Source organism: Anolis carolinensis, chromosome 2 (assembly GCF_035594765.1).
Source record: "Anolis carolinensis isolate JA03-04 chromosome 2, rAnoCar3.1.pri, whole genome shotgun sequence".
NCBI classification, from domain to species: domain Eukaryota; kingdom Metazoa; phylum Chordata; class Lepidosauria; order Squamata; family Dactyloidae; genus Anolis; species Anolis carolinensis.
Genome location: NC_085842.1, coordinates 202,328,404 through 202,350,227, shown reverse-complemented (window position 1 = coordinate 202,350,227; position 21,824 = coordinate 202,328,404). Strand labels below are relative to the sequence as shown.

Here is a 21,824-nt window from a genome sequence, read left to right as displayed (position 1 = left end):
GGGTTGCTTTACAGTGTTCACAGTCAAGAGTTAAAGATCCATATGGCATATTGCACATGTGCCTTAGGGAGCTTCTAGACAAGAATCTCCCCATGAAAGTTGGAGACATTTTAAAAGCATATTGTGATATGGCATGGGTATGAATGATTGGTTGTTCAAAGAGGGAGGTTTTCAAATGTACACAAAAACAAACAGCTACAATACTTTAGCTATATTGCTAACTGCCAATAACCTGTGCATGTAAACAAAACATCTCTATAATTTTTTTCCAGATTTGCAACATTATGAATGCAGCGTCAGATGAAATGTTTGCATTTCAGGTACTGTAATAGTGTGATCACAACTATTTATTAGATTCCCCTATTTGTATTCCCTGGGAAAAGGAAATTAACTCTTATGTGTTTGCATTTGTTTTGCAGACAATATCCTAAGCTATAGTGTAAATATGGTACTGAGCATACAATATCTTAATTGCAGATTTGCAACATGCAAATATAGTTAACTATTTCTATTGAAAGATCATCCATTTTCGCCTTTGATGTGTTTCAAGTCTTAATCCTGCTTCTTTAAGGAAGGTCCTGTTGATGAATCAGGTTGGGTCATCAAAAATGTTCTCTCCATGCCAATAGTCAACAAAAAAGAAGAAATTGTTGGAGTTGCTACCTTTTACAATAGGAAAGATGGGAAACCCTTTGATGAACAGGATGAAATATTAATGGAGGTAGGCATCTTTAGTGGAGCAGAGAACATAATACATGTTTCCCAAAAAATAGTTGGTTGCTAAATGCTCACAATATGCAATATGCTTATAATATGTTCACTAGTACAGCAAAGACTAATCCAACCAGTTCAACTCAAGCTCGATCTACACTGACATATAATGCAATTTCAGAATGCAGATTAACTGCATTGAACTGGATTATATGGCAGTGTAGATTTACATAATCCAGTTTGATGAAGTTAATCTGCATTCTGAAACTGCATTATATGACAGTGTAAATCCAGCCATAGTTTTTTTACTCTTAATTGCTAACAGTAAGCACAGAAATAAGTACCTCATATACTCAAATATAAGGCAAGTTTTTCAGCCCTTTTTAGGGCTGAAAAAGCCCCCCTCAGTTTATACTATAAATATATCTATATATTTGCTGCAAAATCTTTTGTAGGGTGTTTTAAACTGTAACATTTAATTATGAAGCCAAAAATTGAAATATGATAAAGAATAACAACAACAACAACAACATACTTTATTTATATTCTGTTTTATCTCAGAGCGAATTACAGTTTACTTATATAAGGCAAACATTCAATGCCTTTTTACACAGTGAACAACGACATACAATACATGGACAGAGCTAAAGGTCTTCCCCTTTCAATTTCTGGTTCTGGAGACAATGCTCAACTCCAGCCATAGGGGGGTGCTCTTGTTCCATTTTTTCCATGCCAAGGAGCCTCTAGTCCATAGACTTTCTCAGATCATTGCCAGCATGTCTGCATGGGGCACTCTTTTACTTCCCTACTAAGGTGGTACCTATTGATCTACTTGCATTACATGCTTTCAAACGGCTAGGTAGGCAGAAGCTAGAGCTGACAGCCAGGAGCTCATCCCTACTTGCAGCTTTGAATTCCTAACCCTCCGGTCAGCAGATTTCCTGCAGCTAGCAGTTTAACCATTGTGCTACCATGGGCCCTTGTCTACACTTGCATTGTCATGATTGTTCAAGATTAATAATAATATTTATCTGTTGTTTAGCTATACTAACAACTTTTGTTTTATTTCCCAAGTCTCTGACGCAGTTTCTTGGGTGGTCTGTGCTCAATACCGATACTTACGATAAGATGAACAAACTGGAATATCGAAAAGACATTGCACAGGATATGGTACTGTACCATATAAAATGTGACAAGAATGAAATTCAAGCAATCCTGGTATGGCATTCAAAGTTTTCGCTTATGTTCTTTGATTCCTTTTGTTTTTCTTGGGTGATTGAATTGCAAACATCTCATCTGTAAATGAATTAGAAAGCTTTCAACAACAGCGTGTTACTAGGGTAGATTTGGCCATTGAAAGGGGAGAAATTTGACAAAAATTGTTTGTTATAATACTGGGTGGGAATAGACTGTTATGTTTAATTTCTGTCTTGTTTCATCTGAATGCTGCAACTCAGATCATAACTTTAAAAAAAATTAATTAAAGTTTATTATTTTAAAAAAATGTAACATGAGTGAAGGACATACAAACATACCACTGAGCAAGAAAGTAACGAACAATAACATAAAAATACATATGCAAATATGTGTGCGTGTGTATTTGTGTGTATGTCTGAAGAAGAAATAAAGAAAAGAAAAAAAAAGGGGGGGGAGAATAAAAAGAATAAAAATTGAGACCTAAATTATCCCAACAAACACAACATCAATGCACAAACAATACAATCACATTAAAATTGACTTCCTTCTCTTGTGTGGTGGTTTGAAAACTAATCTTTTTATACACATTGTACCCTTGTTTACCTTATTTGCTTACTTTCTCATTTACATAGTCTGGGGCGGTCCATTATTCATTCATTCTTCTCTAAACCATTTTCATATTATTATCTTGCATTTTTCATTTTTTAAAATAATTTTAATTGATTCCCAATTTGTTTGTTTTCTTGATTTTCCTTGAGTGTTTGATAATAAATATGTTAATTTGTCCATGTTCATTATTTCAAAAATTTTATTATACCATAATTTGATGTCCGGCCTATTTTTTTCCCCTCCATTTTTTGGCATAAGTCAGTCTCGCAGCTGTTATTAAGTAATTGTACAGGATTTATTTTATTTTATCTTTTTCTATGTCCTACATCCCTAGAAGAAGAAATTTGGAAACTTTCAACAACAGCGTGTTACTAGGGTAGATTTGGCCATTAGATAAGTGAAACATTTTGGAGCAACATGAAAGGGGAGAAATTTGACAAAATTTGTTTGTTATAATACTGGGTGGGAGTAGACTGTTATGTTTAATTTCTGTCTTGTTTCATCTGAATGCTGCAACTCAGATCATAACTTTTGACTTGCACTTGTCTTCACAGCCCACACGAGAAAAACTTGGAAAAGAAGTGTCTGAATGTGATGAGGAAGAGTTGGCGGCAATTCTGGTGAGTCTCCATAAGGCTTAGCATGGAATAAGGATATAAAGAATATTTGTAAATGTCCTCATCTTCTATGACACAGCACAGCTTTACATGTCTAGTCTGAAGAAAATTGTAATAGAACCATACAGCTGGAAGGGATCCCATGGCCCATCTACTCCAATCCCCTGCCGTACAGCTAAGGGTGCATCTACACTGTAAAATGAGTGCAGTTTGACACCATTTTAACTGTCATGGCTCAATGCTATGTAATCAAAGGAACTGTAGTTTTAAAAGGTCTTCAGCCATCTGCCAAGCAGTACTTCACTAAACTACAACTCCCTGGATTCCATAGCATTGAGCCAAAGCAATTAAAGTGGTGTTAAACAGTGTAGATGCATCCGAAATCAATCCTGAGAGATATCAATCTAATTTCTGTTCTAGGACTTCCAAAGAAGAGGAATTTCCCAACCTTTGGGACTATTATGAATAACTTTTCAATAACTTTAAAGCATAGGTTCTTTTTATTGCAATTTTCCAGTAAAAGAATATCAGAACTTTTACAATTTTACACAAAGAACAACATTAGACATACAGACATACAGATTCTATGTAACGACATTGAATCCACAAACAACCTAAAGTTACATTGGCTAACAAACAAAGGGGAATTACATTTTTACTCAACATTCACACACATATACACATTGATTCATCCTCATTCAGCCAAATATTACCAATCCTTTCTCCCTCCTTGGAAAAGCACCTGCTTAGGCCAGACCCTGCTTCAGCCTGCCAATGCACAGTTCCAAAACTTCCAAAATGCATCCTCTTTCCTTAAGAACAATGCCAAGGATCAGATCTCTGTTTTCCTTACAGCAGAAACTGACTCCCTGCAAACGTATCATGACTCCAAAATTGCACTCCTTTGTCTTCCCTTGAGAAAAGGAGCAAGCGACCAGATTGCATTCCATTGTAGATCTGCCATTCCCAAATGTACACCGTCTCTCTCCTTCCCAAGGAGCAGAGTGGCGGGTGAGCCAGACTGGAATATTAGAAGGTCTCTTATATAGCAATATTTCTATATTTATGATGTTGTTCCAAAGTTGTAAATAAATGATAGATGTTTTTGCAGACTGAAATATCCTGGCTTCATCTCAGTTCCTGGCAGATGTTGACTCTCCTTAATTTGTGTTGTAAACATAAGGAGCCTTGTGTTGACTTCCTTCTTAACATGAGGAACCTTGTAAACATTTCCTTAACTTAAAGAGCCATTGTCTCTGATAAACACATTGTTTTCCCTCAAAGGTTCAACAGATAATAATTATCACAGTTGTCATCAACAACTTTCAATAATAGTCCATGAATTATTCACCTCCTTCTTGTAGTTTTCCAGGCCTCATTCCTTAGGATAGTATCTCTAGACTATATAGACCCCAACTATACATCTTTCATGCAATTCCATTCAAATCATACATCATATTTCATGACAGGACAGACTACTCAACTGTCAAACAGAGTAAAACATTTCACCTAATATCTAAGTGGAATATTTGTCTTGGAATTTGAAGTCCTTTGTCCTATTTTTGGAGAAGCAGAAAGCAAACTCCATCTTCTACATACCATCCCTTCAGATATTTTAATCTTGCTGCCATGTTACATCAGTCTTCTTACTGCCAACAGATGTGAAATTCCCAAATGATCAACAGTTTTTTTTCATCATCAGCAGCAATAGAAAGAAATGTGTGCAAAACTATTCTATTTAATATAAACCCATTGTATTTTATGCATCACAGAGAAACAGACCAAAACCAGGTGCTCAGTAATATTTTTGCGAAAAGTCCTTAAATGTGAAAAATCTTCAGAAGTTTGTAAACAGTATCATAATCTCAGCCTGGAATTTGAAATTCCTTTGAACTTTTTCACTTTTATGTGTGTGAAAATGAAATATATAGGGATATATTACCTGTTCTAGGGTCATACCTTTATTATAAATTGTTACAGGGCTCGACTGCAAAGTATATTACTCTATCATGCTTTACAGCAGAGATTATAATACAGTCAGAGTGAGCATCTTCCCAAACACAGATCTATTCAAAGACATGCACTATTTTTCAGCTTAATGCAACTGTTGTCATCAACAGCTCTAGTTAGGTTCTGCAAATTCAGGGATGTGACTCCTATATCAAACATATCCTCCTTTCGTACTGCCTTCCCCTTTAGCAAGCTTTATCATCATTTCTAATAAGTCACATCATCTCACAATATGGTCAAAGTACGTTAGTTTCATTTGAATCATTTTGGCAAGTATCTGTGAGCTTTCTGAGTGCTCAGAGGATGAGGAAAGGGATGATGGGTTGATACCTGTAATGTCTGAGGAGTCTGTGGAAGATAACAGGGGTCTGGAGAGAGATGTTTTGGAATCTCCAAGCAGTTCCCAGGCAATGGGAGAAAGTGATATTAGTTCCCATGAAAATAGGCTAGAGTGCCCTTCGGAGGAGAATCTGAGAGACAAAGGTTTTTCCAGATCAAGTTGTGTTGAAATTAGGAGGCAGAAAGTAAAACAAAGAAAAACTCATTTTTCTCAGTGGCTTAGAGAAAAGGAGAGAAAAAGCAAGTGTGTGCAAAGTGATGTCATGGGATGGATTGAGTCCTTTTAAGTGGTTTCTGGGCTCTCAGATCTTTAGTGGGAACAATGTTGTAAACAGGGGAAACAGTTCCCGGTTTCTAGTCCTAAATTCCTGGTTCCTGTAATTCAAGATTCTTGTTTTGATTTCTGTTTATAACTTCATGTTCTTGGAGGTTTTGCCTTTCTTATGTTTCCGTTTTCATGTTTATGGATATAACTTTTGAACAATATCCTAAAAAGGAGGCTTTTGCTTTGTGTTTATTCAAGATTCTGTGGATTGCTTTTTGGTGACTTGGTTCAAAAGCTGGTGAACTCTTGATCTCATTGGGAATTATCTTTTGTACTTTTGCTGCTTCTTTTTTGACTTGCAATTTTCCCTTTTATACCTATTCATTAATAAAATTTTACTTATTGGATTTTCTGAACATTGTGTGGTGTTGAGTGAAAGGGTATCCCAGGGCTACAGTGCAACAGTTTTTAGGAAGAATTCAGCCCTGATTTGCTCTAGTACCAAATTGTCTTTCGGCAGTCTTCCAACTTTCACAACCACACACAGATGTGGGACTATGGTGGCATTGACAATCGTGACTTTGGCACTCAATTATTCATCTTTACACATGAGGATGTTATTTAGTCCCTTCATAGGACATAGCACTAGGTCCCAGTTTAATGTATGTCTTCACAAAAGAATGAACTCAGCAAACCCTCAATCTCCAAAATGTTCCTCTCTTCTTTCCATATGCCCAGGATTACTTTGTCAGCCTTTAGATTCCCAATCTCTTAATCTTATTTTGTCCTTATGTACAAACCAAGATTTATAGAAATCTGTTCAATTTCAAAATAAGCCATCATCAAACAAACAAACCATGATGATGGTCTGTTTAACCAACATGAATTTGTTAAGAAATTACAGCTCTTATTTGTACACTATGACAAATAAAATTTAAGCGAAAGTGAAACTAAGGACCTCATCAGATGGCTGCTAGACTTTATTTCTATGTGCTTAGAAAATGGAGCCCCATGGGACTCTCACAGAGGCCATCACATGATGCATCACATCCCCCCACCTTTCACCACTTTCCCCCACTCTTGCCCAGTCCATCTGATGACGTCCTGTATGCCCACAAAGTCCTTCTCTTGGCTACACAAGAGAAAAGGGTTTGGGAGACTTGGGCTTGTTGCAGCTCATACACCTAACACTAAACCATAGTTTAGCATGACACATGAAGAAAATGAATTACCATATGGACCCATTGACATAAATAACATTGCAGGCACAGATCTTGAAACATGCTTGTTGATATGACGATGAATCATCTACCATATGAACATTTTGTGCCATTCTTTCCTGAAGAAGGAACAGCTCCCAGATCCTGAAGAATATGAAATCTATCACTTTCACTTTTCTGACTTGGAATGGACTGAATTTGACCTTGTGAAATGTGGCATCCAAATGTACTATGAACTTGGAGTGGTGAAAAAATTTCAGATTCCACAGGAAGTAAGTGACAACTTTAATTTGGAGGGTAATTCCTACAGTCATAAATATTGAGAAGTGCATTCCTGGAAGAGTGTGCCTTCTGTGAATGTATACAAAAATATTTTTCTACACAATCTTCTAATTTTTTCAAACTCAAAAGCAACACATCCTTTTTTTCCAAATGGTACAATGGTATTCTAGAGTGCTAACTGGATGAATTTATTATGTTTATGACAAATTGACATTTAAGGTAAAAGTTTGTTGGATAGAATGAAATGTTGTTTCACTACATTTGCCCGTTCTTGTTTTTCCCTGACTTTGAACAAAAAAGGAAACAGTTGCTTGATGTTTTGAAAACTGACAAAGTGCTTTGAATCTCGTGTCATCAACAATGTAATTCAGAATCCTGAGGAGCAACCAAAAAGTAGGAAGCAGTTCTTCCAAAAAGACAAACAAAAAACAAAAACAAAACCCCAAATGATTTGAATAAAGAACAGTTGAAAATGTGAAATTTGTTGGCTGTTCAGTACGGCTTCTCATTGACTAATTGACACTTCAACAATTAACAACTTAATTGTGGAATTAAGATCAATGTTGAAATAAATTGCCCCTTTATCTTAAAAATCATTTGAAAATCATAACCTTTTGTTAAAGTATGATCTTCCAGAGAAGAGTCAAAAACCCATTTGAGTAAAATCTTCTCTTCAGTGGTGTATATCCACATGTACTTATGCAAAGCAATTTGGTTTTTCAATTGTCAGACTGATAACCTAGTTGTCTCTGATATGTTAGGCACAGAGATTATGCTAATGCACAAAATATAGCAATTCTTCAGAGTTATTTTCAGTGCCCAAAAACATCTACTCTCCCATAGAATATCTTATTTCTATATCATGCTCTCAAGAGACAAAAATAAAGTAGACTTTTGTAAAAAATAACATATCTGGTTTACTCACAGCCTTCATGTATTCAGCATACAGGTACATAACTTGTCAATCCAGCTACAGATAGTTTGAAGTAGTTTCTCTGTGAAGATAACACAGAGCATCTTTCTTATGATCTTAACCGTCCAAAGTCTAAAGCATCTCTCTGTGTTCTTAAATGGAGTCTGAGCAGTCCCAGATCTAATCATGTGGTCTGCAGCCCCTTCCACAACCTCAAGAAACATAGCGTGAAGGGAAAGCTGCATACCAAAACATACATATACAATACAGTAAGCAAACAGAATAATATATAAAACAAATTATTAATGAAGTTTTGAAGAAGGTTGCTATTTTCAACAATGCTCACTTCTATTCTGTTTTCACAGGTGCTGGTGAGATTCATTTTTTCAGTCAGCAAGGGGTATAGAAAAATCACTTATCACAACTGGCGCCATGGCTTCAACGTTGCACAGACCATGTTCACACTTCTTATGGTACGTCTTTACCAATAAAAAAAATAAATGTTTCCCAATAAGTGTCCCTCGGATGAAAGTAAATGTTCCTTGCAATCCATCTGCCTTCCCTCCTCCATTACGATTACTTCAGGCCCCTTCTACACTGCCATATAAAATCAAGATTATTTGCTTTAAACTGGATTACATTATATGGCAGTTTTCTTACCCAGATCTCACCCTTCCATGCATTTAACTGTTTTCATTAATGACCAGAGTACATTATCTGGAAGAAGAAAAAATCATTTTACTTTGGCTTACAAAAGGGATCTTTTATTTTAGTTTACAAATGGGACATATGTCTCTGTATTATAAAAACTTTTATTCACTGTTCCACTGCTTAAGTGTTTAGGATTTTCGACTTCTGTCACCAAACTGCAAGAAACTCTCTGTTTATATGTAATCTGCTCCAGATGCATCCTCCAACTCTGGAACATTTCCCCAGCTTTGCCTGAAGTGAGGCAAAATCAGCTCACCCAGAAAAGTCTGTGATATTTACTGGAAGTAGTATTTTTGCTATTCATTTCACCTTATTTTTAATATTCACTGTAACACATCATGGAATATGAACAGTATTGCAAACACAGAGCACGAATGTGTTGTTTTAAAACATCGTAGCATTATCTAGTACTTGTAAAATATTATCTAGTATTTGTATAAAAATAGTAACAATTAGCTAACACTGAGGTTACCACTGGAAACCCTAGCTGGGTTCAAATTTGATTACTTGGAATTGTATTGCTCCTTGTTTACTATTCTGCTCTATCACCACGAGGGGACTCAGAGAGGATTACAGATACAAATATGGCAAATATTCAATGCCGTTATACAATCAACAAAGACAGACAGTACATAAACAGAGGCAAGGCTTCACTCTTTTCATCTCTGGCATCTGGAAGCTGTGCTCGACTCAGCCATGGGGAAGTGCTGTTGTTTCATTTTTTCCATGCCGAGGAGTTTGTCGTCCATGGGCGCCTTCCTGGTCCAATTACCGGCATGTTTTTCAGGGGCACCATTTACCTCCCTGCCAAAGCAGTACAAAATTATCTACTCACTTTGTTGTTTTAGAACTCCTAGGTAGGCAGAAGCTGGGCTGATAATGGGAGCTCACCCCAACCCGTGGCTTAAACTGCCAACCTTCTTAAGATAAAATGTAATCTGTGACTCTAATAATCACTTTTTATCTCCTGTTCTTTTCTTTTTTTAGTTGGTCTAATAAAAGCATTTGCTGCTTTTGTGAATTTTGGATTTTTGTTATATTTTGCTGCATGGACAAAACCATGCTAGTCCTGAGTAAGTTTACTAACTGGGGTGTGTGGTTCTGGCTTTGTTGTATAGACAGGCAAACTGAAACAATACTACACAGATCTTGAAGCACTGGCTATGGTTACTGCAGCTCTGTGTCATGATATTGATCATCGAGGAACCAACAATCTTTATCAGATGAAGTAAGTACATCTCTATTCATAGTTATGCGGTTTTTATGTGATATGGTGAACAGGAGTGTTGCTGCTTCTTTCCTTCCAGGTGGCATTTCCTCTCTCCCACCAGCTGGTATATTGGACTCAATTGTTTATAACTTCTTTAAACAAGGGTTTCTTGATTTTTTTTCCTACTTGTGACCCTTTTTTGCATGTTTTACATACATATAATTTTTTAAAACTTGATCTTCTTCTAACTATTCCTTATTTTATTCTCCTATTTGCTAATAGATCTCAACATCCCTTAGCAAAACTTCACGGCTCATCAATTTTAGAGAGACATCACTTGGAATTTGGCAAATTCCTGCTTTCAGAAGAGGTTTGTGAATAGATGTACACTTTTATAGTCATTGGCTGTGTTTATTTTATGACAAATTATTTTTGCAATACAAGGCACTCCACTATTCATAGTTATCCATTTCAACTCATTTTATGGTGTGATCTGGAATTTCCGATGTGGTTTATTTTTAACCCATGGTGTCCCGTTGAATGCAGTTGGAGGTTGTACTAGGGGTGGAAACCCCGACTTCAAGCCGACTTTCAGACGGATTTTAGTGTCACATTGATGGGGTCTGAGTTTATTGGGAAGGGCAATGTTCTGCCCCTTTCTGTCTGCCTACTTCACTGCATGCACAATACCTTCGGATTTCGAGTATGTTGATGACACAGAGAGAAAGTGGATGGAGAAAAGAAAAACTGGGATATTTCAAAGAGAAAATATGGGCTGACAGAGGATTCATCAGGATAGCTGGAGGGTATGAAATCATGCTCTTATGGAACACATCCTGCTTTACATACAGGTAAATGTACACACTCTTGATTTCAGTCAAGACCATCACGCATTGGTGCAGGAGACTTTGGCCCCCTCTACACTGTGCTATAATCCAGATTATCAAAGCAGATAATCCAGATTATCTGCTTTGAACTGAATTATTTTAGTCTACACTGCCATATAATCCAGTTCAAAGCAGATAATCTGGATTTTATATGGTCGTGTAAAAGGCGCCTTGACTTTTTCTACATTTCAGAATTCTGTCATGTGGAGACCAAAAGCAGTACCTATTTATCTACTCACATTGCTGTTTTCGAACTGCTAGGTAAGCAGAAGCTAGGGCTAATGGTGATAGCTCACCCCGGCCCACGGCTTGAACTGCCAACCTTCCAGTCGGCAAGATCTTCTGTAGCTGGCAGTTTAACCCGCTGTGCTAGCTGCAGCCATGTATGGCAATGTCGAAACATATTCATTGGAGGGTTCAACCCTATCTCACTACAACCTTGAAAAACTTGAGTGAGTTAGTTGTAAGTTATAAATCACAGAGTCATGGGACCTGTTTCTTTGGGAAACAGGATGCTACATTAGATATGTATTTGGTCTCCTCCAGCAAGACCCTTCATGTGTTCCTAAGAACAAAATGTTGATGCTTCTTGAACATGCATTTGGTTTCAAGTCTTTGGCTTTGAACAGAAGCTTTCCCCATTCTGTATTATTTGAGAGAAAATACCTTTCTGTTATATAGTTTTTATAAGAATTCAAGCTCTTAAGAATTGCAGCTGTTCTTCATAATAACTCATTTCTTTTTAAGTCTATGAGTTAGGGTAGAATAACCTGAATGCCTTGAATGTAGTAGTTTATATTGTTACGGATTGATGATGATAAATGGAAGCTCATACTTGTGCCTGCAATCCAGAGTCACCCGCAGAACAATAAAATGCCAGTCAGGTTGGCAGAACAAGAAATACAGGAACTATACTGATTCAAAGAGATTAAAAACAGTAGCATTTACAATGGTCCCTCTGATCACTTACAGAAGTCCACAGTCATAAATGGTCCTTTCTCAGTCCACAAATCTGCTTCAGAGAAGAATACAATCCTGGTTCTTCTCCCTCTTTTCTCAGCAGCAAACAGACCTCAAAATAGCAAGGCCTCTCTGAGTACACTGCTCTCTTACCAACAGTATTCAGTCAGCACTGAAAACTTGTCCAAACTGGTTCTGCAGCAGCAGAACAGAAACAGTGTCAAATCAATCCTCAGGTCTTTGCAGACTTAGCGAATTGGCTCCATGCACTTCATTTTCCAGTTAAGACATACAGCACAGTGCCTTTACAAGCCATGGCATATATAACAAATTCTGACTCAAGGTTTTCCTAGATGAGCATTAAAATATTTTAAAAAATAGATACTTTAAGCTGTATACATATCAAGGAGCTTTAATAGGTTGAATCCCCAACTTGTTCCTTTTTTATGTAATACAAAGCATTGAGAGAATAAGGTCAAGATATCCAAGATACCAGCTTCCACTCTCATATGTGCTTTTTCTCATTTTAGTCCTTGAACATTTATCAGAATCTCAACAGGAGGCAATTTGAGCACGTGAATAATTTGATGGATATTGCCATTATAGCTACTGACTTAGCACTGTACTTCAAGTAAGTGGGAAGTGTTCAGTACATTCAGAATTATGATTTCTCTCCTTAAACTGTTCTTAGGTGTTCATGGGCAGAATGAAGCAGAACAAACCAAAAGGAAGCTGTAGCATCTGTCTCATCATTTTTTTCTCAAGGGAGTTGAGGACAAGGTTTTGCCCCTCTTCTCTTCTCCCCAAGGTTGAGTTAATGGGGTACAAACTACAAGCAGTCCATGGGTTGCAAACATCCACCTTACAAACGACTCATAAGAACGTGGGTGAGACAAAAGGAAGCAAGAGAATTTTATCACTAAGAAAGGAAATTTATTCCTGAAAGAGTTATCATGGGGAAAAGGTGTCTCCACTGAAGCTTTAGCACCAATCCTTGTTCCCAAATTTTTCAGAATCCCAGGGACAGAAAGTGTGGTGTGGAAAAAACTTTATTGCTTTGGTACAGATACACACTATGGGGTTTTAAACTCTTTCCTTTGATGTTATTCATATTTTTCCGCAGAAAAAGAACCATGTTTCAGAAAATCGTTGATGAATCCAAAACCTATGACAATGAGAAAGAGTGGGCTGAATATTTGTCTCTGGAAGCAACAAAGAAAGAGATTATCATGTAAGTGAAGTTTTAAAAACACATTTGTTTAATGAACAAATGCATGGTGATGATGGATGAACCAAAACAGAATTGTACTTGCATACTTCATGCAAATATTTATCTTGAGACAAACTGTTTGGTAATGTTTGCGGGAGAAGGAGGGGAACTAATGTAATCTTTGTAACCTACCACTACGTGCTTGCTGCCAGAGCACACTCTTAACACAACAGGGCTCAGTGGCCTGAGTTGTTTTGTCCCACCTAGGACAGAACCATTATCTCAAGTCTCATCTACACTACCAACTGCAGTTTCAGAATGCAGTTTAACTGCATTGAATTGGATGATATAACTCTACATTGCCATATAATGCAGTTCAATGCAGTTAAACCGCATTCTAAAATTGCATTATATGGCAGTCTTAATGGGGCCATGATAGTTGGGAATCAATGCAAAGGTAAACTCTATTAATTCACTGGGTCTACTATAGTTTGGACTAATCAGATTCACGACTAAAAATATTTAATTGGTTATGTTTTCGAAGGGTTTCATGGTAGGAATCACAGGGTTGTTGTATGTTTTCCGGGCTGTATGGCCATGTTCCAGAAGTATTCTCTCCTGATGTTTCACCCACATCTATGGCAGGCATCCTCAGACGTTGTGAGGATGCCTGACATAGGCAGCCTCTGAGGATGCCTGCCATAGATGTGGGCGAAACGTCAGGGGAGAGTACTTCTGGAACATGGCCATATAGCCCGAAAAACATACAACAACCCTTTAATTGGTTGTTCTCAGGAGGGACCATATTCAGAGGAGACTTTATCCAAACCATTTTTTGTTGATTGAGGACCATCAAGAACTTGAGTAGTGCAGCTAAGACCAATATGAGAATTGTGCGAGGCTCCAGATGTTGATACACTACAGTTTCCAGCATTCTTTATGTGAGCTGCGGTAGCACAATTAGTTAAACCCTTGTGCCAGCTGAACTGCTAACCTGAAGGTTGGGTTGCTGACCTGAAGGTTGTCAGTTCGAATCTGTGAGACAGGGTGAGCTCCCGTCTGTCAGCTCTAGCTTGCGAAGACATGAGAGAAGCATCCCAGCTAACACATCGGACATCAGACACCGCCTGGGCAATGCCTCTTAGATGGCCAATTCTTTCACACCAGAAGCGACTTGCAGTATGTTCTCAAGTCACTTCTGATACAATTAAAAAAGCATTCTTTATTGTTGGCTATGTTGACTTGGGCTTCTTGAAGTTGCGATTCAGCAACCTCTGGAAAACTACCCAGTCCCCTGACTGCTGGGTTAAGACCTATATTGGCAAGTACAGGGGTCCCCAAACTAAGGCCCGGGGGCCAGATGTGGCCCTCCAAGGTCATTTACCTGGCCCCCGCCCTCAGTTTTATAATATAATATATTGTATATACATATAATATTGATAATAATATTATAATGTAATACAATATAACACTAATAATAATAATACCATACAATATTATTAATTATATATTACTAATAATATTACTAATAATATTACAGTATAGTGGTATAGTTCAATATAGTAATATATAATGCTAATAGTGTGCTATGCTAATAATATAACATATTGTATGTACATATAATTTGTAAGCCACTCTGAGTCCCCTTTGGGGTGAGAAGGGTGTGATACAAATGTAGTAAATAAATATAGTAAAGAAATAAATAAATTTTAGACTTAGGCTCACCCAAAGTCTGAAATGACTTGAAAGCACACAACAACAACAACAACAACAACAACAACAACAACAACCCTAATTAACTTGACTATCTCATTGGCCATAAGCAGGCCCACACTTCCCATTGAAATCCTGATAAATGTATGTTGGTTAAAATTGTTTTTATTTTTAAATATTGTATTGCTCTTTCATTGTTATTTTGTTGTTGTTGTTGTTGTTGTTGTTGTTTTTGCACTACAAATAAGACATGTGTAGTGTACATCGGAATTTGTTTGTATTTTTTTTCAAATGATAATTTGGCCCCTCAACAGTTTGAAGGATTGTGGACTGGCCCTCTGCATAAAAAGTTTGGGGACCCCTGGGCAAGTACATGCATAGCAGTAGTGCATTTGAAGAATTCCAGTCATTTTGGATTTGTGTCTTGAAAAATAAAAGTAGCCTTTTAGAATCACTTAGCTAGTTCTGTATTGGAGCCCCTGGTGGCACAGTGTGTTAAAGTGCTGAGCTGCTGAATTTGCAGACCGAAAAGTCACAGGTTCGAATCCAGGGCGCAGAGTGAGCGCCCACTGCTAGCTCCAGCTTTTGCTAACCTAGCAGTTCGAAAACATGCAAATGTGAGTAGATCAATAGGTACCGCTCCGGCAGGAAGGTAATGGCACTCCATGCAGTCATGCTGGCCACATGACCTTAGAGGTGTCTATGGACAACGCCGGCTCTTCGGCTTAGAAATGGAGATGAGCACCAACCCCCAGAGTCAAACATGACTGGACTTAACGTCAGGGGAAACCTTTACCTTTACTTAATTCTGTACTGCACCTTATGCATGTACTTTTGGGCATGAAAGATATGCTGCTGCTATGTCTTTTCTAAAAAGTATCAATCCAGGTTTACAGAGATTTATGCATAAGATCAAATGGGATGGTTGCATTACTCGGCTACATTACAGAATGACATATGCAGTTCTGACTAATTCACATTTACTTCAGAAATAAATATTTGAGGGATTGATTCCAAATTCCAAATTTGGACATACAACTAATGGATTGAGGTCTCCAAACTTCCTATAGACAAGTGACTCACCTTGAACATCTGCATTACATTGTTTCCCCGCTTCTCTGAACATTTCAATCCATTTATTTTCTTCTGACTTCTTTTCAATAGGGCTATGATGATGACTGCTTGTGACTTATCTGGTATCGCAAAACCATGGGAAGTGCAGAGTAAGGTCAGGTGCCAAATATACAGTGTCTATTCTTTGGTAGCAAATTTTACTAACCTATATTATTTAAAAATTTAGTGTTGAATGGTTTTCATTGTACCAGCCATGATTTCAAATATGCGGTTAAAAAACCTGAACACAGGAGCCGGCCTAATAATCTTATAAGATAGATTTCAAATGGAGATTTAGGAGTTGTTGTTTTGTAGGGGTTTCTTAAAACTTCCCATGGACCTACTCTCTCCTCTTCACTTGTAATCTCCTATAAGATGGATCCTTTCTCAGTTACGTAAATCAATAACATTAAAAAAAAAACTTAGATGAAAATATTGTTCAATATACCCATTATAGGAAGAAAGTGTTTGTGTCATAATGTGTGGCTTTTCATGAAGCAAATCATACGAGGGTTGAATGAAAAGTAATGCCTCCACCTTCATTACTTCGGTTTGAATGGGAATATTTTAATAAATCAAATGCAGAAATAATCCTTAGAATGTGCTCTTTAACTACCACTAAACACTTTTCCACATACTCACCAGACAATGGATACATTTCTGCCAACGATGAAACCGTCACGGAAGAAGTCGACACTGTTTCTGCAACCAGCGTCTCACAGTACCCATCGTGCACAGATCTTCCGATAGCCAAGCAAAGCAATAATGTGGCCCACACGTTCTTGTGAAATGCCGATTATGCTTGAAATTTCTCTTTGCGTGATGCGACAATCACCCTGAATCAATCTGTCAACTTTTTGCTTGTGAAACTCGGTGGTTGCTGTCACAGGACGTCCAACTCTTTGTTTGTCACACAAGTCAGATGTTCCCACTTCAACATCTTTAAACTTACTCGCCTAACAATGCACAGTACTCACATCAACACAATCACCATAGACAGCTTGCATTCTCTGATGAATCTCCTTTGGGGTGACAACTTCTGCTGTCAAGAATTCAATGACTGCACATTGCTTAAGTCGCATTGACTGACTGTCTGTGCAGGGTTCCATACTTCGCACTTTAACAACACAACCGTTCAATGCTAAGGCTTCCCACCAAATGGAACTGTAAAGGAGAGTCTACTGAACAAGCCAGTACCTGCTGCATACCAGTACTGCCATCTGTTGAAGAGTTACGAAGGTGGAGGCATTACTTTTCATTCAACCCTCGTACCCTCCTTTCCATTATGTTTTAATGATTTTTTAAAAATCAGCTATGTTGGGGTTTATATTGGTGTGCAGAAAGTGCAGCCCTCTACATGTTGCAACTATCAACATTTCTCAGTCCTGGCTAGAGGACCATAAATGAAAAAAATTAAGTGTTATTGTTTTTTCTCCCTTGGCCACAGGTGGCATTGCTTGTAGCAGCTGAGTTCTGGGAACAGGGAGACTTGGAGATATCTGTACTTCAGCAACAACCTATTGTAAGTGGTCTTCAAAGAGGAATATGTTCATTTACTTGTTTTATACTTCCCAATTCCTCATCCCCTCCCCCCTTTTCTGGAATTTCTTTGAATCTTAGAAACTACAGGCTTAGATTATGGCCCATTTCCCCTTCCCAAATTGCTCACTGCAGTAGGAAAAGCGAGTTTATGCAAAATTGCTCTTAGGCCGTGGTGCAACAATGTGGGAAGCTTTCATACTAGAACAGGGCAGGACAAGTCTAGAATTTTGAATTTCCCTTCTGCTGCTCTGGAAACTAGGATATGGAGCAATGGATTTAAATCTCCAGAAAAAAGATTCCACCTAGATATTTGAAAGACATTCCTGGTGGTAAGAGCTGTTCAGTGCAGTGCTGAGTTTGAGTGTGGTGGAGTCTCCTTCTCTCAAGGTTTTTAAGCAGAGGCTGGATGGCCATCTGTTGGGGGTGATTTGATTCCATGTTCCTGCCTAACTGGACTGAATGGCCCTTGTGGTCTATTCCAACTCTATGATTTTTTGTGGGAAATAACAGTTTTTCTTTCTCCAGTAAGATGAGGAAAGAATCATCTCACTGTGAAGGTCAGAATAGAAGGGTGAGAAGTACAAAGACATTTTTTAAAACTCTAAAATCAGGACAGTAAATAAAGAACAACATTCAGAAAACGGGAACTCCAGGCAGACATGAAACAATCAGGGTCACCTAACACCTCCCAACAAAAGATTCCCCCAAGCAGGAATCAGCAAGGCTTTGAAGCTGGAAGGCCATTCAATGCTAATCAAGCTGGCCAATTGCAACATTCATGCTTGCCTCCAACAGACAAGAGTTCTCTCTCTCACCCCGGACTTTCCACAGATATATCAGCTTCACTTGCCTAGTTTCCAACAGATCTCACAACCTCTGAGGATGCTTGCCATAGATGTGGGCAAAACGTCAGGAGAAAAACATCAGCCCGGAAAACTCACAGAAACCCAATGTCAGTTTTGACCCTTTCCCACAGTCTTCTTCATCGAACATAATGAAATGAGCATGTCGAGAGTAAGCAGTTTATCACGCAAGGAAGAAAAATTGCAAATACAACAGGACAGTGGTGTCTCTGACTGGGACTTATTATATGACATTGTTTCTTTCCCTTCTGGTATTTTGCCTGGAAAGTATTTATTTTACAAACACAAATAACATAACAACATTTGGGAAAAAATCTGTTCTTGGTTTGAAAGTGTTATTTCCTGTTTAATTGTGTAGTGCTTACTTTGAAAGTAGTCATACTCCAGAAACTTCGTTTTTGTGGCTGTCACAAACTATGTTGAATTGGTTGAGACTCTGAGATATACATTGAAAAACTATAGCAAAATGTGCTGCAGGATATCCCACAAAAACAACTTTTTTGCAGTTTAACAAACTTTTTCCATGTTTTTATGATAGAACCAATTAGAAATGACATTTATAACCCAAGAACAAAAAATGTGTTACATAGTGTAATCTATTAATGACTGTCTTTCACCCTCCTCCATGCTTTCTGGAGGATAACAGAAGAGAATTGACTCCACATGATAAGCCCTGCTGTTATCCTGCTGTAATTGTGATCCACCTGCTTTGTGTGATAAGGCCTGAAATGTGTTCTTGTAACAAAAAGACAGAACTTGTGAAATATGCTACTTCAAAATTGTTCTATTGTTTTCTTCTAGCCAATGATGGACAGAAGAAAAGCTGCTGAACTTCCAAAACTTCAAGTTGGGTTCATTGACTTTGTGTGCACATTTGTATACAAGGTAAGCAATTAACCTTTAATATGTGTTAGATTCGAATCCGGGGAGAGGAGTGAGCGCCCGCTGTTAGTCCCAGCTTCTGCTGACCTAGCAGTTTGAAAACATGCAAATGTGAGTAGATCAATAGGTATTGCTCCGGCAGGAAAGTAACGGCACTCCATGCAGTCATGCCAGCCACATGACCTTGGAGGTATCTACGGACAACGCCGGCTCTTCGGCTTAGAAATGGAGATGGGCACCAACCCCCAGAGTCGGACACGACTGGGCTTAATGTCAGGGGAAAACCTTTACCTTTACCTTTACTTTTACCTTTACCTTTACCTTTACCTTTACCTTTATCTTTACCTTATGTGTTTGGTCCATGAACCCTACCTAATACTTCAAAAGGTTTTGGCCAAGAATCTTTAATCCCAGGCAGCATTTTCTACCTCCATCATTTCTATGTAGTTAGAGATTGTTATTAGGCAGAATTTTAATATCATGACATAATTTAGAAGACAAAGATTGCTTCTATGTAGCCATTTTTTCAGCTATTTCCACCTATTGCTCACTCCATTTTTTTTGGATAATCTAGATACCAATGTGTATCCATTCAAGTGTTTTCTGTATTATTAGTATTTTTAGGATTCATATGTGGCTATTTTTTCATCTATCGTATCTACCTATCTATCTCCCATCTATTAGCAATGCAATTCAGTTGCAGAAGTGCAGACAGGCAAAGAGTTCTAGATTTCTAGTAGTTTGGTAATTAAAAGTGACCTCCTTGCAGTTTCTGCTCATTATTACTGCTTACAGCCAAGCACAGCTGTGCCCCAGATCAATAAAAAGATGGGGCATGTTCAAACGTACTTTTTAATTTATCCAGTGATTCATTGATCCATTTGTCTATTGTGCCTAACAAATAAGCTTGCCATATTTTCATCTCGCAGCATGAAAACTTGGAAAATATCTTGTAAACTGGATCCCAGTTATGCTATACAAACATGTTAATGGCTGCATTTTCTACTTGTTCTTCTATAAAGTCTTAGACTGGATTTCTTTTGAAAGATTGGTGGAGCAGAAAGCCTCACTGGTGTAGTAGTAATGCAGGACTGCCATGGCCTCCATTGCCCATGTAGTGATTTCCATTTGGATGACCTCCATAATGATTATGATAATAATAATAACAACAACACTTTATTTCTATTCCATCCTTTTCCCCGAGGGGACTCAGAGCGGATTACAGTATATAAACAGACACAGGCAAACATTCAATGTCTTGTTACAATGCCATACAATGAGACATAAATACACAGACAAAGGCTGTGGAGGCGGTGCTCATCTCCAGCTCTGGGAGAGGTGCTCTTTTTCCATTTCCAAGCTGAGGAACTTGTGCCCATAGACACCTCTTGGTTGTGTGACTGGCATGACTGCTTGGAGCGTCTTTTTACCTTTTCCTGCTGAAGCGGTACCTATTTATCTACTCACATTTGCATGTTTTCAAACTGCTAGGTTGGAAGGAACTAGGTCACACAGTGGGAGCTCACCCTGCCCTGCAGGCTCGAACTGCCAACCTTTGGGTCAGCAGTTCAGCAGCACAAGTGTTTGACCCATTGTGCCACCACAGCCCAAGTTAGCCCTCTCCTCCCCTTTTGCCACCAGTTCTTGGATAATGGGTTGCACAAGTGCGAAAGAGGTCAGATTCTAAGAGAAAAGTCTATAGGGCAAATGATTGGACAATTTAGGATCTAGACTTCAATCTCCAGTACCAAATGTGTGTGTGTGTGTGTGTGTGTGTATAGATAAAAATATTTGAAAAAAATCTAGATTCTCCTAATACGTTTGAGAAAATTAAGTTTATTGATTAGAAAACAAAAATAGTCTTAATAAGCTAAAACAAGACATAGAGTGATGTCCTTCTGTACACACTGAACTAGAAAAAAAAATCTCAATGATTTCAGTAAACTTTCATTGGTTTTCTCAATATGGACAGGACAGCATTATAGCCATAGCAATCCTACCGGTATGACTTTCCTTCTAAAGTACGAGGGCTATCCAGAAAGTACATGACGTTTTGGAATTAAAAAAGAACAAAGTATAGGATAAACCACTTACGATATGCAGTTGAAAGCTACACTGAAATAGTACATTTCAACATAGTCCTCATTCAGATTTAGGCACTTATCACAGTGAGGAATGACTTTGGAAAGTTCATATCCTCAACACTTTCCCGCCGCTGAGATCCACGTTATTGCAACGCTGAAACTCAGCCAGGCTGAACAATGAATGCAAAGGGAAGCAAGGAAAAACTCAGCTCTCGCTTCTTTAGCAAAGGGATCTTTGCATTGAGGCTTCCTTTCCCTTCCTGCCAGCCGATCCCGGTTGCTTGCAAAACCAGGCCGATCCTGCCTGCTTCTCCTCGGGAGCTGCTCTCCTCCAGGTCGCTTTCCAGAGCTTGCTTGCTTCTCTTTGCATTCATTGTTCAGCCTGGCTGAGTTTGAGCTGTTGTAATAACGCGGATCGCAGCGGCGGCGGGAAAGTGTTGAGGGTATGAACTTTGCAAAGTCATTCCTCACTGTGATAAGTGCCTA

General features: G+C 38.2%; 1 protein-coding gene across 1 annotated transcript in view; it reads left to right on the top strand.

The window, feature by feature from the left end:
* The window catches only part of pde6b (phosphodiesterase 6B), a 49,505-nt gene that overhangs the window by 17,501 nt on the left and 10,180 nt on the right, over positions 1–21,824 (top strand). The window contains exons 8-20 of the mRNA XM_003223349.4: positions 273–320; positions 572–721; positions 1,786–1,929; positions 3,072–3,137; positions 7,094–7,240; positions 8,529–8,636; positions 9,993–10,102; positions 10,367–10,454; positions 12,462–12,562; positions 13,055–13,162; positions 16,019–16,082; positions 17,415–17,489; positions 19,174–19,257. Of these exons, the coding sequence (XP_003223397.2) occupies positions 273–320; positions 572–721; positions 1,786–1,929; positions 3,072–3,137; positions 7,094–7,240; positions 8,529–8,636; positions 9,993–10,102; positions 10,367–10,454; positions 12,462–12,562; positions 13,055–13,162; positions 16,019–16,082; positions 17,415–17,489; positions 19,174–19,257 (1,293 nt within the window). The remainder of the gene's footprint in view (positions 1–272; positions 321–571; positions 722–1,785; positions 1,930–3,071; positions 3,138–7,093; positions 7,241–8,528; positions 8,637–9,992; positions 10,103–10,366; positions 10,455–12,461; positions 12,563–13,054; positions 13,163–16,018; positions 16,083–17,414; positions 17,490–19,173; positions 19,258–21,824) is intronic.